Below are 14,208 nucleotides of genomic sequence, written 5' to 3'. Positions count from 1 at the left end.
TTCCCGCCAAATAATTTAGTTTGCGCGTTTCTTTGTGTGTATTACCGCTGACTTACCTGCGCCGTCGTTTCCTTGTAGATTTTGTTCCACAATGTTGTCGAGTATGCTCCATTTTTCTCCAACTGTTTTCCACAAAATAGCTGGTGTATCTGGAGTATTGGCTATTGCATTAGGTGCATACGGATCTCATGGTAATTATACTCATTTTCATTTTACGTACTCCACTAACAAACTGTGTTAATGTCTTGTGTTGAGTAAAATTTTATGAAACAGTGGTCGAATCACTTAAACGACATGTGAATCGATCAATATAGGACGTACAACCATGAAACTTTTTGATTTACAATCTTATTACAGCCTCGTTCCTTAATGAAGAAGACGCCAAAAAATACAAAGAGGTAAATTCAAATAAACAATACTGGGAATCTGCTTTTGTTTTTTTTTCTTAAGTTAAGACATATCCCTGATCTTAAATTTAGGTGCAATGTTGGGAACAAAAATCAGTGTTTAAAAAAAATTGTAATTAGCTGCTTACTTAAAAGGATACCCCAATTCATATGCACTTGAAATGGCAAAATGCTCAGGTATTATTTTCCAAAAATTGCAAACATCTCCTTGGATGGAGACATTTCGAAGGCTTATGTCATCTTTTCTTTTTCAGTCCTTCATGATTGGTAACATGTATCCATCTCTTTTTTTCAGTCCTTCATGACTGGTAACCTGTATCCATCTCTTTTTTTTTCAGTCCTTCATGACTGGTAACCTGTATCACCATCTTCATAATTTGGTGTTATTAGCTGTTCCCTTTGCTAAAAGACCCAATCTGGTAAGATAAAGCTGTTTCAATTGCATGACTACAAATTAGGTATGATGCTGAAAGATTAATCTTTTTTAGCCTTGAACCACAACAAAACCTTCTCATCATTTTTGTGGATAATGAATTGAAGTTGTAGAAGGAAGTAACCTACCAGACATTGTGGGAATTCAGAGAAACACTCCATCCCCCCTCCCCTCCAACAGTAAGCTAGACTTGAAATAATTGCCTGGGACTTTAATTTGAGAATCTATGTTTGTAATCAAATACTAAATGTAGTAAGTGGCTTTTTTTTTCTGAATCAGGCTGGCAGTTTAATTTGTACTGGAATTCTTCTATTTTCTGGCAGGTAAATCTACATCATCATTGCAAGTTAGCTTACTATGTCAATTTTTTTTAAAATCTCTTTAAACTTAAATTGTAACAATTTCAACCCCAGATATCGTGTTTGCCTCATAACAAAGATGGATTTTTTTCAAACATTGCTTTCTTACTTTTTTACTTACTTAAATGTACTTAATCCTGTTTGAGCAAAAGCTCCACATGAAGCCTAGTGCATCAATTGCTAGAGCTGCACAGCAGATGACCATTTTTGAGTCTGGTTCCAGGCCCTCCTTGCCTCTTTTGCCATGGTGGTGATTGGCTTTATCCAATAAGAGTGTGAGGTGTTGGCATAGAAGTTGTTATAATTCCTGGTCTGCCCTGTTCTGTCCTGTTCATCTTGTTTCACTCTTCTTAGAAGAAGACCAATTGCTAGGTCTATGATATGAATTTTTGTTATCATCTAAACGAAAAATCATTTTCACAAGAAATGTTTTGCAGTCTAATTGTAATAATTGTGCCTTTTTGAAGAAGTTGGGACTGGCACATTACTAAAGAAACTTTTTAATTATATAACTGTACCTCATAATATACTTTTTTTGTAATTGTACTTTGATTTATTTTGTACTAAAAAATATTTTAACATTTCTTTGTTTTAGTTGTTATTTAGTTGGACTAAAAAAGGACAAATCATATGGAAAGTTAGCTCCGTATGGTGCATACTTCCTTATGGCTGGATGGTTAACATTTGCATTTTAACTACCTGATGAAGATGGGATAACTTTGCAAGTGCTGGCTAAAATATGTGAATGGGAAAAACCTCATTTTAACAATCAACTGAGTTTCTTGACTTGCTTACAGAGTTACACAGTAGCTTCTATAGAAACTAGAGCAATTTTTAGTCTAGTGTCTAAAGTAAATCAAGATTTCTTTAGTTTTTACTTCACTTTGCTCTTCGATTGGTCCAGAAAAGTCGAACCACCCTCTCAACCAATCAAATGAAAATACTATAATCAATCACGTGATGGTCTCTCTCGTTTTCCTGGTCTATGCTCGTATTGGCTGTAGTGATCACTTTGGCTATGGTTTTACAACATATAATTGAAAGGCTCTCTTGTCCTATTGTTTATGAATTGAGATAACTTTGTTCGGTAACAAACTACTGAAACAAAGAACTTATCGTGCCACCCGGGTTCCTTTTATGTCTTACCTTGAAAAAGCGCCGCCGGACCCAAATATTGAACGGTCATCCCTAGTTTCTTAAATATCAGAAAGCGCTGCCCTAACGAGTCCACACGCTCTCTAGAAAAATACGGACAGCGGTACACTCTTCTATTGCTACTTTATGTAATTGTTTGGGTGCCGTTGCTATGTTTTCCGAGTGATGTTTTATTGTTAAAAGATCTGCAGATTCTACGAAAACCGCGATTACAAGTTAAAATTTTTTGTATTGGTGGACTCACGCAAAGCTGTGTCAAATTGGCGTGTTTAAAAAAAAAAAAAAAACGCAGGATCCATCGACGATATAGGAAAAGTTTTTGCGTTTACGGCGTCCTGAAAAAATCACGATTCCTACCTAAAAGCAGTTTTCCAGTTTCCAATGAGAAAAGAGTAGAATTGCATACGCCCGCTAACAATATCTTTGCACACTCTGTTGCCCATAAAACGCCCACATATTCCGCTAAGCGTTGGAGGACTTAAAGAATTCTAGATTATTCTGAATAAGCAAAGAGCGATGGTGAATTATTCCGATGTCCCAAGGAAATTTTATAAAACCACATTCAATACAATCTGCAATTACAAATAAAAACTGTCAAAAGTGCTAAGCCTCAACAGTCGAACCCCTGGGGTTCAAAAATAAAGGAAATGATAACCAATTTCAGGAGCTCCTGATTGTCAAACAAATTCTCCTCTTCAGCAACATAAAAAAAGTGAATTGACCATTGTGGAGAATATGAGGACAAATTTTCAGGATATAAAGGGTTGAACGTTCGCGGTTTTGTTTCAGTGCGATCAATCATTTTCGAGGAGACGATTCAGTAGCTTTGTAATTTATTGAAAATATTCCAATAATAATAGTAAAAATAACAATTATAATTATTGTTATCATTTTTATCGGGATTTTTATTGATATCAATCACAGTTTTAGTCCTTTTGATATTCTGTTGGTGTTAACACTATAAAATTCAAGTAGCCTTTCTTTTGTTTTTAGATGGTTGAAATCGTCGGCCTTCGATCAAATTGACCATTTTCACTTTGCATCTCGTTAATTCAGCACGTACCAATATCAATTTTTAAAAACATTCGCACCTAATTATTGATTTTACGAATCATCGTCGTACCTTACATGGCTTTCCACCTTATTCAATTTCCCAAAATTTTATGATGTAGTACTGGTAAATATTTTATAAACTAAGGTAAAAATGTTTCCGCTCCCGCCGCCGACTGTAGACCCGAAATTCTCTCTCTGATGTCGTAATTACACCCCTTTAGCTAAACCGCTGTAAAGGTGATTATTCTTCTCCAAGATTGATGCCACGATATGAATATTTTCTACTGCGGGGGCAGATATATTTCTAAAGCACTTCATATGTTTTGCGAACAGCTTTCAAAGTACTTTAGAAGGCTCCGACCGGGAAACCAGCTTTTTAATCAAATTGAATTAGTTCTTTATTTAGTCTCTGCCTATGATTTTCTTCGCTTTTAAACGAGGTTTAAATTTTCAATATATTACAATTCTTGCTATGCATTTTGCCTGACATGTACTGTGAAAATACTATTCTGCAACGTGGCTGTTTAAAGCTGAGTGAATGTAAATTAGGTGTACAGTAACGCATCACCGGCATCTTGTCGCGGCGTTGAGATGGTCTGAGGCTAAGCTCTCAGTATTTTACCCAAAGAACGCCTCTTTGTTATAATTAAAAGCAGCAGGTCCCTTTTCAATTTTACTGACACGTAACCGTGTTTAGCTCTTCACAATCGAATTGTTTTACAAACACAACCTTGCCTCTTGGAGTAAAATTTCTGACATGGCCCTTTGGAGCGGGTCATAACAATAGTAAAAACACAAAGCAAATGATTCAAGAAACTAATTTTAATATTTCGTAGGAAGAAACTGCTTTCGTAAACACGTTTGTGCTGTGATATACTAAGGTGAATCAGTAGCGTGGATGAAATTAATCTTCGTTCCATTGTTTTGTTTCGACGCATAGACGGATTTGAAATTCAAAATTAAAACCGACTTCTCACCTCAATTTTTTTTAATGGTAAATCAATCGACTTTACCACTGACAAAATTTGGCGTTAGCGGATTGGTGTTCCAAAACATCTACATGGCAATGAGAAAGAATTTTCTTTCTTTTAAAATGTACGTACACGGAAGTGTTTCCCACCGTTAGGAAGATAAGTCATTTGTTTTGCGCTTCCCTGGAGTGCGTCTAGTTTTACTCTCGATATGTCTACGAATCGGCTCGCCTTTCAGATAAGCGTTGAAATTTTTCGCGAAGGCCATGACTGGTAAAGAAAACGCCAGAACGCCAAACACAGCACAAATGCCCCCAACAACTTTTCCAAAACTTGTCATGGGGTAATAATCTCCGTATCCAACGGTACTCACTGTCGTAACACTCCACCAGAATGCGTCAGGAATGCTGGAAAAATGGCTTCCATCTATTCCGAGATCTGTGTAAAAAACGGCACTCGAGGAAAGAATCACTATCATAAACATAAATAATATCATCATCTCTAGCTCATTAAGGCTCGCGCGTAAAGTATACATCATAATTTTCAGTCCATTCGAATATCGTGTTAGTTTTAAAATGCGAAATATTCTCAGAAGACGAGCGATTCGGGGAACCGCCAAAGACACTAGTCGGCGATTCCCACCGATCATAATAGTAAAAAAAGGTATAATAGCTATCAAATCCACAAAGTTTAAAGGCGACAGAAGAAACTCCAGTCGATTTGGTGCCGCCGCAAAGCGTACTGTATATTCAAGTAAAAACCATGAATAGCAAGTCGTTTCGAGGGCTATGAACACTTCCGGAGTTTCGTGGGTACAAATTTTCTGTTCTTTGCTTGGCAGATCAGTTTTTTCGCTGTTTAACGTTGCATTACTGCTGTCGTCTATCAATTCCTTATTCTCGGTGCAGCATCCTTTAAATTGGCACAAGGTCTCAAGGCATGAGATAAGCACGGAGGTAGCGATCATGAGTACTGAGAATAACGCAATAGCCCTGGCAAAATTCGAGGTGTCGGGATGTTCGAATAAATTCCAAACTCGGCGTTGAAATGTCCATTGCGGTGGCTCAGCGTGTTGCGCACGACGATTTTGATACAAACACCTTGCAACACTCTTCAAAGCTTGTTCCCCTAACTGGAAAAATTCAACTTCTTCCGTAAAAACGCTGGCAGGAATATCGTCAGGCCAAATAAGTCGTCCTCCAGACTGGTAATAAAATAAAATTGATTCGAATGCCACTCGGTGACGATTAAAGAAATATTCCTGTACTACAGGGTTATAGTACTGCTGCCTTCTCGACGGACTTCCAAGAAGCGTGTCTGGAAAACGGTTCAATGTCCCCTCTTTCGTTTCAAATGTCATTCCGCTGACGTTGATAACAACACGGTCGTCCATTTTACAAAAACATCCTTTTTGTTTCGATGAAGAAAAAGACCCACTGGGCAAGCTCCAGACTTAACTGCAATTTACGGATGCATCTGAAGTTTGTGCGATATATACACAGAATTTTGTTTGTCCCCGAAATTATCACGACAATTCTGTGGGCGCCTTCCGCCAATTTTTCCGCAAGTGATTCGTCTGATTTCTTTAAATGGCACACAAGAACGTTTGTGTGTTTAAAATGTCTTGACAGGCGCTCTTGTTTGAATACAGCTGCAGGGATGTTTTGAATATCAAGAAGACAAGGAAAGCTACTAGAGAGGTAATTTAATGAAATATGGATAAGCCTCTCAGGTACCTCGAAGTAAACAGCCAATGACTAGCTCTCTTAATAATGAGTACTTTGACATTTAAAGCTTGAGAATTAACTTTGAACTAAATTTACATTGAAGGCTTATAACTAACAAAGTAAACGAACGGACAGTTTCCAGACGAGAAGAAATTCTATGATTTACTATACAAAAGCAATTTACGCCACAGAGATAATTATTTCATACAATATGTTAACGGTGAGCAAATAACAGCTATTGTTTTGAACGCTGAGGATCGATGACGAGGACCCCAATTAAAGAAGACTTTTAGAGCAGGTTGCAAATTAACTAAATGAAACGCAAGCTCGACGCCTCTTAATTTCGAAAAAGACTTCAATTCTGCTGTCTTTGATTAGCGAGTTTGACCTATAAAAATTTAAAATAATTGCGAAACTTGGATTCTGCACGCAAGCAACAGTGATGTTATAAAATATCATTTCTTAGGTCGAGGTACGGATCAGTGAAATTACATAAATTATTACAGGTGAAAAATAATATTTACCATGCAAATAATAGCTTTTCTAAATTGATAGTCAATTTCACTTGCTAAGGCTTGAACAATAACCGCCGTAATACGGTCAAATAACATCGTTGTAATTTGCAATGTTTAGTTGTACCACCTGCTGTGAAAGGTATTAGTTGTCGACAAATAGACGGCAACAGTTTCAAACAAACACGAAAGCTTAAAGTAACCACTGCCAGCTAAATTAAAGGCAGAAAACACGATCATTTTCTCTTACCCTAATTAAAATTATTGGCAACATAGCACTATAAAAAAAATTGGAAATATACTTTTATCATAATTATGGTGATGAAGATGTGCCCACAGTCTACGCAAAAGTGCAGCATTCAAGAAAGCGAGCGATGTCTTATGGGTCACAATGTTTTTCTGAAGTTTGCAACCATCAAGATGTTCGCCACCGATAATTTACAAATAGAAACTTCAGTCGGTAATACGGTATTAAGTAAAGCGTTGAAAGGCAAAATTATTTCATCATCACTAGTCTGTTTCACTTTCATTCTCCTGTGCTCTTCATTAGATTTTTGTACAGTAAGCTACATATATCACTGTTGACTCGCTCAGACTCTCCTGTAACAGCTTCCCCAGCCTTTTGAGTTGTTTAGTAAGTGTATCACTTAACCAGCGAATTAAATTCAACTATGTTCTCCAGGTTTCGTTCCGACGAAAATACGAGACATTCACACTTTATAAGGGACTTTCTTCCTTAGATTTCCTATATCCTTCGTTGGGTCTGAGAAAACTAACAAAGGATTTGCAACATAAATTAAAAATTGCCACGAATAAGGCGACAGAATTATAGTTAAACTACGGTAGATGAAAGAAATAGTTGTTTACAGGAACAGCTTCCTTAACAGAGAGGATTGATTACATACTTTGTCTACTTTCATTCGTCAAATGAAAGTGCTGCATGGTAGCTGTGTCGGCATACTAGTAGAAAATTTCAAATGATACATTAAACATTTCTATCTCGATTGTCTGGTATGGTTTTTTTCTTTTGACACTGAATAAATCCTTAGAATCGGGATAGGAACGGCGGTCAGGTTAATTTGCACTTGCATGCGTACGTTCTTAGGCACTGCTTAGAAATGCTTTATTGGTCAGCTACGTGTGCAGGAATGATTAGTCAGGAGTATTGACATGCAATAACCTAGGTTTATTCTGTGTAAGCCTGGTACAGTTTGTGTCTGTGTCTCCCAATTTTCCGCCAAACCGACATAACTTCATCCCTCGAGTTTGACGACCAAGCTTTCAATTTCATCAGGTAATCCATCTTTAATTTCTTTACATATTCGTTGTTTGGACATTCTTTCTCTGTTTCTGATGTTATAAGGAAAACTTGACACAATCGAGCGCAGATGACGTCGTACAACAGCTCAAACTCTTGACTAGTGAGAGGAAAAACAGCCTCGTAACCAGATATAAAGTAACCGCTAGACACAAAGACGTCGTCTTCCTTGGTGAATGAGGCCACAGCCGTCGCCAATTCAAACAGATAACATGACAAGCGAATGTCACCAAAATCTATCAGTCCGGAAATTCTAAGCTCACCAAAATTCGTGTCAAAAAGCAGATTCGTGTCAGTTAGGTCATTGTGAATTGTTCCCAGCCGTAAAAAAGAAATCTTCGGAGTTACGCTAGTCGCAAATCGGTCCAGGACATCACGGACAAGCTTCTTATTTTCTTCGCCTTCAATGGAAGAAACGCAAGACTCGAGGGAAACTAGGTTTTCTATACACCATCTGTCTGACTTAACGAGTGATACAGGACTTTTGAAATCCTAGAAACGGACAAAAACATATTACATATGAGAATTAATTAATTGATTTGAGATGGGTCGATTTCTGGTTGCATGGTTCCTTTGTTCATCAAGATGATTTCAGAATCCAACAATGATATTAAAGTGTCACGACAATATTACACTTTCACGAAAAATTAATTCAACTTAAAATTTGCCTCATCCGTAAGTCTAAAAGTGGGTATCATTTTATAGCTGAATGCTAAATTTATTTGTTTATTTATAGCACAAGTAAATACTGTTTACATAGCTTATAGTTTATAGGCAAAAATTTCACAATCAATTAAGTGCAAATTAATTCTGATCAATTTTTATACCGTGAGATTACTGCCCTTCTTTTCGCCTCCAGTTATATCCATTTAACATCATCGTTCGAACCGAGAACTAAACCGTTTGCCGCAGACCGCTGTTTTATGCCTAAACACGTGGTAGCGTACCTGAAAAGCCTTGCTCAAATTCCCGATAAACTTGCCAACCATGAAGAGATTTTCGAAGCTCATTTTCCTCTCTAAACTCCTTGCCGTTTGGCCTGGAAGGAAGGATATCAGACGAGCAATACACCATTCGTATTCGGCAGTTTGAATGTTGTTTTTGTTCGCGGCACATTTAGCATTCGAACTCACCGGAATTCGAACAAGTGATTTTGTATCTACACCTCCAGCCAAAGGAAACAACAGCGGGCAAGGGAAGCCTCTTTCCCTCAAAAAATACATTGCTGCGTTTTCAGCTTCAACAAGATCACCATGCTTGCTGTCATCAGAGTTTAAAATTTTTAAGACGTATTCCCCTTGTTCGAGATGATTAGGGTAAAAGTTGCTCGCGACTTCTTCTTGACCTGTGATGCGTTTATGCCCTCGAACGTAAAAGTTTCGGTCGCTGAAGCTGTCTAACTCCTTAATTTCGCTTATCCTTTCAAAGTTGTACAACTTCCTTACTAACTGCTCAGCAAATTCGAGGTCAACACACGGTCGACTGTAAGCTGGCCCACTCATTATCGACTTGTTTCGAGCTATAGCATGTTTTAAAAAGCAACGTCCCTGGGGGTAAATTGATAAAAATTCAAGTTTCGAGAAACTCATTACTAATAAAGCGTGGACTCACAGTGACTCTTTTGTTATTGTGTTCAGTGAAACGTGACAAGGTCAAGGTCCACAAAGCAGGTAATTTAGTGTTAACAACTGGGTTGAAAACGTAAATTAGCCACCGTAAAGGGTAAAAAAGCTGACGTTTCTCATTCTCATATGTAATATGTTTTTGTCCGTTTCTAGGATTTCAAAAGTCCTGTATCACTCGTTAAGTCAGACAGATGGTGTATAGAAAACCTATCTAATCGCTCTGACGAAGGGCTAACGCTCGAAACGTCAGCTTTTTTACCCTTTACGGTGGCTAATTTACGTTTTCAACCCAGTTGTTAACACTAAATTACCTGCTATACTCTCCCACCGACGCAGCACCACAGGTCCACAAAGTCTTCCTTAATCCTTTAACTCCCAAGATCTGATTGTTAATTCTCCCCTCTTACTTCTACTCATTCCTTGGTAAATTGGTGACAAGAATTTGGTGATAGATCAAGATAACAACTTTTACTTGTCTAAGTTTGAGTTTTCACATTACCTGTTTGCTCAATAATGTATGGATATTATAAGGATTAGTTACATGTTAATCACTTCTGGGAGTTAAAGGGTTAATGATTCTGAATGGATTCCGTTATTTCCTGACTCACTTTTAGCTCAGTTCGTTTTCTCACGGTTTTCGACTAAAAACGATCTAACCTTGACCGACCTGGAAGTTAGTAACGTTTCAATTGATAAGAAGTCATTCTTTTGATCTGCGGTCGACTTGAGAAACAGCCTCAAGCAATTTCCCCTTGTAGCCTCCTTGTAGGAACCCAATGTTCACTACTAGAAAGCGGCAACAAGAAAGCTTGAGATGCGCTGAACGGTAAACTCCAGTTTTATTACATGAACAACGATTCACTGAAATCAAATGCATAAATCCGCTGATTAAAGCAAAAGGACAACCAAATCACAAAGGATAAGAAAGCTAAACAAAAACTGATCGATACTTACAAGGTTTTTTGTGCCTTGTTCCGTTAATTACAAATGAAACCTTGTTCGACAATCTTAGCAGAAGCTAAAACTTACCCTCAAACACAGACCATATGCTCTCGGAAACTCTATATCCCATCGTGACTGCAAAAACACGTGACCAGCGGTACCTGTCGTAAATAACTCACTGAAATATCTACTTGACTTGCCGCTTCGAATCAGGTCTCAGACATGACACTCCTGCCACCAAACATTGGTTCGTTTCTAGCACTATTTTCAGCATATCAGACCGTTTGACGACTGGTAGTTAAACCCCCTGAGACCCTTGAAAATTTGACAAGGCAGGCTCGTGTTTTTTAATTTATTTTTTTTATGGCTGTCCACTGCTTGGCCACTTACTATCGACACAGACAGTAAGGAGCGTAGCAAATCAGGTTGCGGCTAGTTTTTAAGAACGCTTGTAGATTCAATTTACCATAATTCTTCGTAGTCTGCTTTGAGAATCCATGGCGGCGGAATACCGAAATTCTTGACGTTAGCTGCAAGCTACATTGTAATTTCAAACTTGGTTTTAGATATGCATCAGTACTAAAATTTACTTCACACGAGGTAAGTTGAAGCAATTCCACGTAAAACTTAACATAGAAAAGAGGTGTCTTTGTGTGCACCCGGGCAAATATATCGATGCTTGTGTGTATATATCGTAAACAACCGTTGCGACGAAAATTAAAGGACGCGTCGTAATCAGCGGTTTGGCCTAAAGGTTAACAATCATTTCTCCAATAAAACTAGACGCATATTGCGTTCACTCAGGCTTTCTGTTGGGAAGAAACTTTAACAGTTTTCTGTCTTTGTATGCCGATGTAAAAAAAAAAAAACGAAGCCGGAATTTCAAATCGGGCATTTCCTTCGGGAAAGCCCGAGTAATAAAGGGAAAATTTCATTCCTTCATTTCACGCCTCATCAATGACCCCTTCCCTGGTGTTGCTGCCTTTTAGTCATAAGGGTCCTCGCTCGAAATGACGTAACGAGAGGGGCCTAGGAATCAGGTTGTTTCCCTCAGTGACAAACAGTGACGGGCTTGTGGCGTCACAAGAAAAACCTTAAAATCGTCACATTACGTGATGGTGTTGTGTGACTTACATTCCCGGCGAATTACTTAAATTGTGACAAAATTGCTCATTTCAAACTAAAAGGCGACCCCTGGGTTGACGTGTTACTGGCTTCGACTTTTTCCAACGTATTTTGGATAAGTATCGGGTCTGAATTTGAACCCAGTCGTTCCTGTGTAAAGAATACATTGGATCAGGAAACTTGTCAGCGCCCGAGCTGAACCTCTCATTGAAGATCATAGATAATTTGTGGCAGTAGTATACAGGAATCTCTGCAACAGGTACTATCTAAGTATCTTAAGAAATATTAAGCGTTCCTGCAGAAATCCCCTCTGAATCTATTTCTTTTAAGACTTGAGAAACATGAAGACTTCCTAGGGAAAAAGGACAAGGTTCGGAACGAGGGTGAGAGGGTGTGTGTATGTGTGTGTGTGTGGGGGGGGGGGAGGGGGGAGTTGGTGGTTTGAGGGTTAGATCATCAGTTTGCACAACTTTTTTCGCTAAAAAAGCGGAAAGTCATCCATAAATTTTAAAAATGTTAAGTGACCCAGTCCTAAGGGTCGCTGATCTTCTACTTTTTCCTCCCCCGACTTCCGAAAGAAGAGAAGCAGAGAAGAGTAATCCTTGGAGTGAGATTGAATTACGTGGTTAACAGGCTAAACTTAGTGGATAAGTCTAAAAGTGAGAAGACCGCACGCCTTTTCCTATCCGTTTTGGCAAGAATTTCACGCCAGACTGGGTGGTCTGTGTGACAAATAGCAGAACCTGACACCGAAAGAGGAAACGTGTCCTCCCGCGTCCAATCTAAACATTCCGTGGACGCCAATTTGGCGGGAAAAGGCCACCCAGACACTTCCGGTGTGAAGATGCCAGTATATGTGATGGAAACAACTAATGCCATTTGTTTAGAAATATAGCTTTTACTTTTATAGCTATGGATCAACATCTCCCTGTGATGCTTTTGAAAGCTGTAGAGAAAACTGATTGACTTCTCGAGTAGTTTTCAATAGGATTCGTGAAGAATATTTCAAACATTCCGGCTCCAGGCACGACAAACATCACAGGGATGTTAATAACAATGTTAATCTTCTTCGCAAATTTTTTTTCTATTTTTCAGTTATGTATTTGTCAGTTTTAAATAGCACAGAAAATCTTGAGTTGTTTTTAGACGCAGCTACCCGGAAGATTGAAAACCTCTAGGTCTGTGACTTCGGTCGAATGAGTTCTGTTTGTGGGTTGATTTTCAATCTCTTCTTTGATCGCTGGCAATGTCCACAGACTCTCGCTCTCTCGCCGGGGCGACCAGGCCATGTCGAACGAATTCACAGAACCCTCCGAAGCCGATCTATTTCTGAACATTGCCTGGGGTGATACGACAAATCCCGTTTCGCTGGAGGGTCGAACAAAATTATTACCACACCGTAAGTTCGAGGTTACAAGTCTCTTGATACTCCGTCTGATCGCTCTTATGTGAAATCCATAAATAACAGGATACAGTAATGCGCTTGAATGAGACACCATCACAAACGTAGTCTGTATCTCATACCGCACAAGCACTCGCTCCGATTCTAGAATAATCTCTATCACGTATGGACCCCAACAAAATATTACCATCCCTAGAACAAGAAAAGTTGTACGCAAGGCTTTTGATCCGCTAAACGCACTCGTGTTTGATGTTATAGAGTTGCGGTTTGTCCTTGGACCCACATTTGTCGCAGGCAGAACCGCTATTTGCCCTACTCGAGCTTGTCGACGAGCAGCTTTTAAAATATAATAGTAGGTCACTATCATGACCAGCAATGGCACAAACAAAGTCACAACGGAATAAAGTTTCGTATAGCCCCCACTTATCGTGTCACTCCAAATAACAGTGCAAGAAAATTTTGCGTGTTCATAGCCATATTTTCCCCAGCCGACGAGAGGCAGCGAAGCCAAGAACAAGCATGCCAGCCATGAAAACAAAATGAAAAAATTTGTGCGTGCTGGTGACATTCTGGTAGCGTAAGTTAACGGATTCACTATGCAGTGATAACGATCGATGCTTAAAAACATTACCATTGCCAAAGATGTTGCGGAGAGTAAAACTGTTAGAAAACCGCTAGTTTGACACCAAGCCTTACCGAACAACCAGTCCTGTCTCACAGACGAAGCAAAAACAAATGGCAAAACGATAAGCGAAAAGATGAAGCTAGATGCAGTCAAGTTCATGAGAAGCTTGCTGGAAGAATGTGACAACAATTCCGGTTTTCTAGCGAGAACAAATCCTACCAGTGCATTGCATATCAACGAAGAAACCATAAGCAAAAAGATGGCTGTGGACTGAATCCCGACGACTGTTGGTGACAGTTCTTTAGTTCCAGCAGCAGAACTTGCATTTAAATCTTCGCTCATTGCTGGCGATAATTTCGTTGTAACTCTGCATTCATGAAGCGCCCACGACACGAATACGTGAAATATAATATAATGTTTTTAGAAAGGCATGACCCTGAAAAAATCTCGGAACGTAATGACAATGGTGTTAAATAACAAGCTCGTTACAAATTAACGAAAATTAATCAAACATCTAAGTAGGTTTCGTGAAAGGAGACACCACTGGGAATATT

General features: G+C 38.8%; 4 protein-coding genes across 4 annotated transcripts; 1 reads left to right on the top strand and 3 right to left on the bottom strand.

Annotated features, from left to right (window-relative positions):
- The first annotated feature begins 63 nt into the window (after nt 1–63).
- Nucleotides 64–2,157, top strand: LOC136281749 (transmembrane protein 256 homolog). The gene is made up of 5 exons (XM_066168634.1): nt 64–191; nt 358–398; nt 746–826; nt 1,120–1,163; nt 1,795–2,157. The coding sequence occupies exons 1-5, from the start codon at nt 92–94 to the stop codon at nt 1,892–1,894; spliced, it is 366 nt and encodes a 121-aa protein (XP_066024731.1). The 5' UTR covers nt 64–91; the 3' UTR covers nt 1,895–2,157.
- A 1,722-nt stretch (nt 2,158–3,879) lies between these two features.
- Nucleotides 3,880–6,028, bottom strand: LOC131770677 (potassium voltage-gated channel subfamily A member 3-like). Its single transcript, XM_059086393.2, has one exon. It carries the CDS (start codon nt 5,769–5,771, stop codon nt 4,530–4,532), a length of 1,242 nt encoding a protein of 413 aa, XP_058942376.2. The 5' UTR covers nt 5,772–6,028; the 3' UTR covers nt 3,880–4,529.
- An 87-nt stretch (nt 6,029–6,115) lies between these two features.
- LOC136281744 (hydroxylysine kinase-like) lies at nt 6,116–9,580 on the bottom strand. Its single transcript, XM_066168622.1, has 2 exons — nt 8,883–9,580; nt 6,116–8,427 (listed from the first exon to the last, which is right to left on the bottom strand). Exons 1-2 carry the CDS (start codon nt 9,522–9,524, stop codon nt 7,804–7,806), a joined length of 1,266 nt encoding a protein of 421 aa, XP_066024719.1. The 5' UTR covers nt 9,525–9,580; the 3' UTR covers nt 6,116–7,803.
- A 2,654-nt stretch (nt 9,581–12,234) lies between these two features.
- LOC131770636 (G-protein coupled receptor 161) lies at nt 12,235–14,089 on the bottom strand. The gene has a single exon (XM_059086357.2). It carries the CDS (start codon nt 13,994–13,996, stop codon nt 12,770–12,772), a length of 1,227 nt encoding a protein of 408 aa, XP_058942340.2. The 5' UTR covers nt 13,997–14,089; the 3' UTR covers nt 12,235–12,769.
- Between the last annotated feature and the right edge of the window lie 119 nt (nt 14,090–14,208).

This window comes from Pocillopora verrucosa, chromosome 6, assembly GCF_036669915.1.
Source record: "Pocillopora verrucosa isolate sample1 chromosome 6, ASM3666991v2, whole genome shotgun sequence".
NCBI classification, from domain to species: domain Eukaryota; kingdom Metazoa; phylum Cnidaria; class Anthozoa; order Scleractinia; family Pocilloporidae; genus Pocillopora; species Pocillopora verrucosa.
The sequence above is the reverse complement of the archived record's forward strand: the minus strand, read 5'-3'. Positions and strand labels throughout refer to the sequence as shown.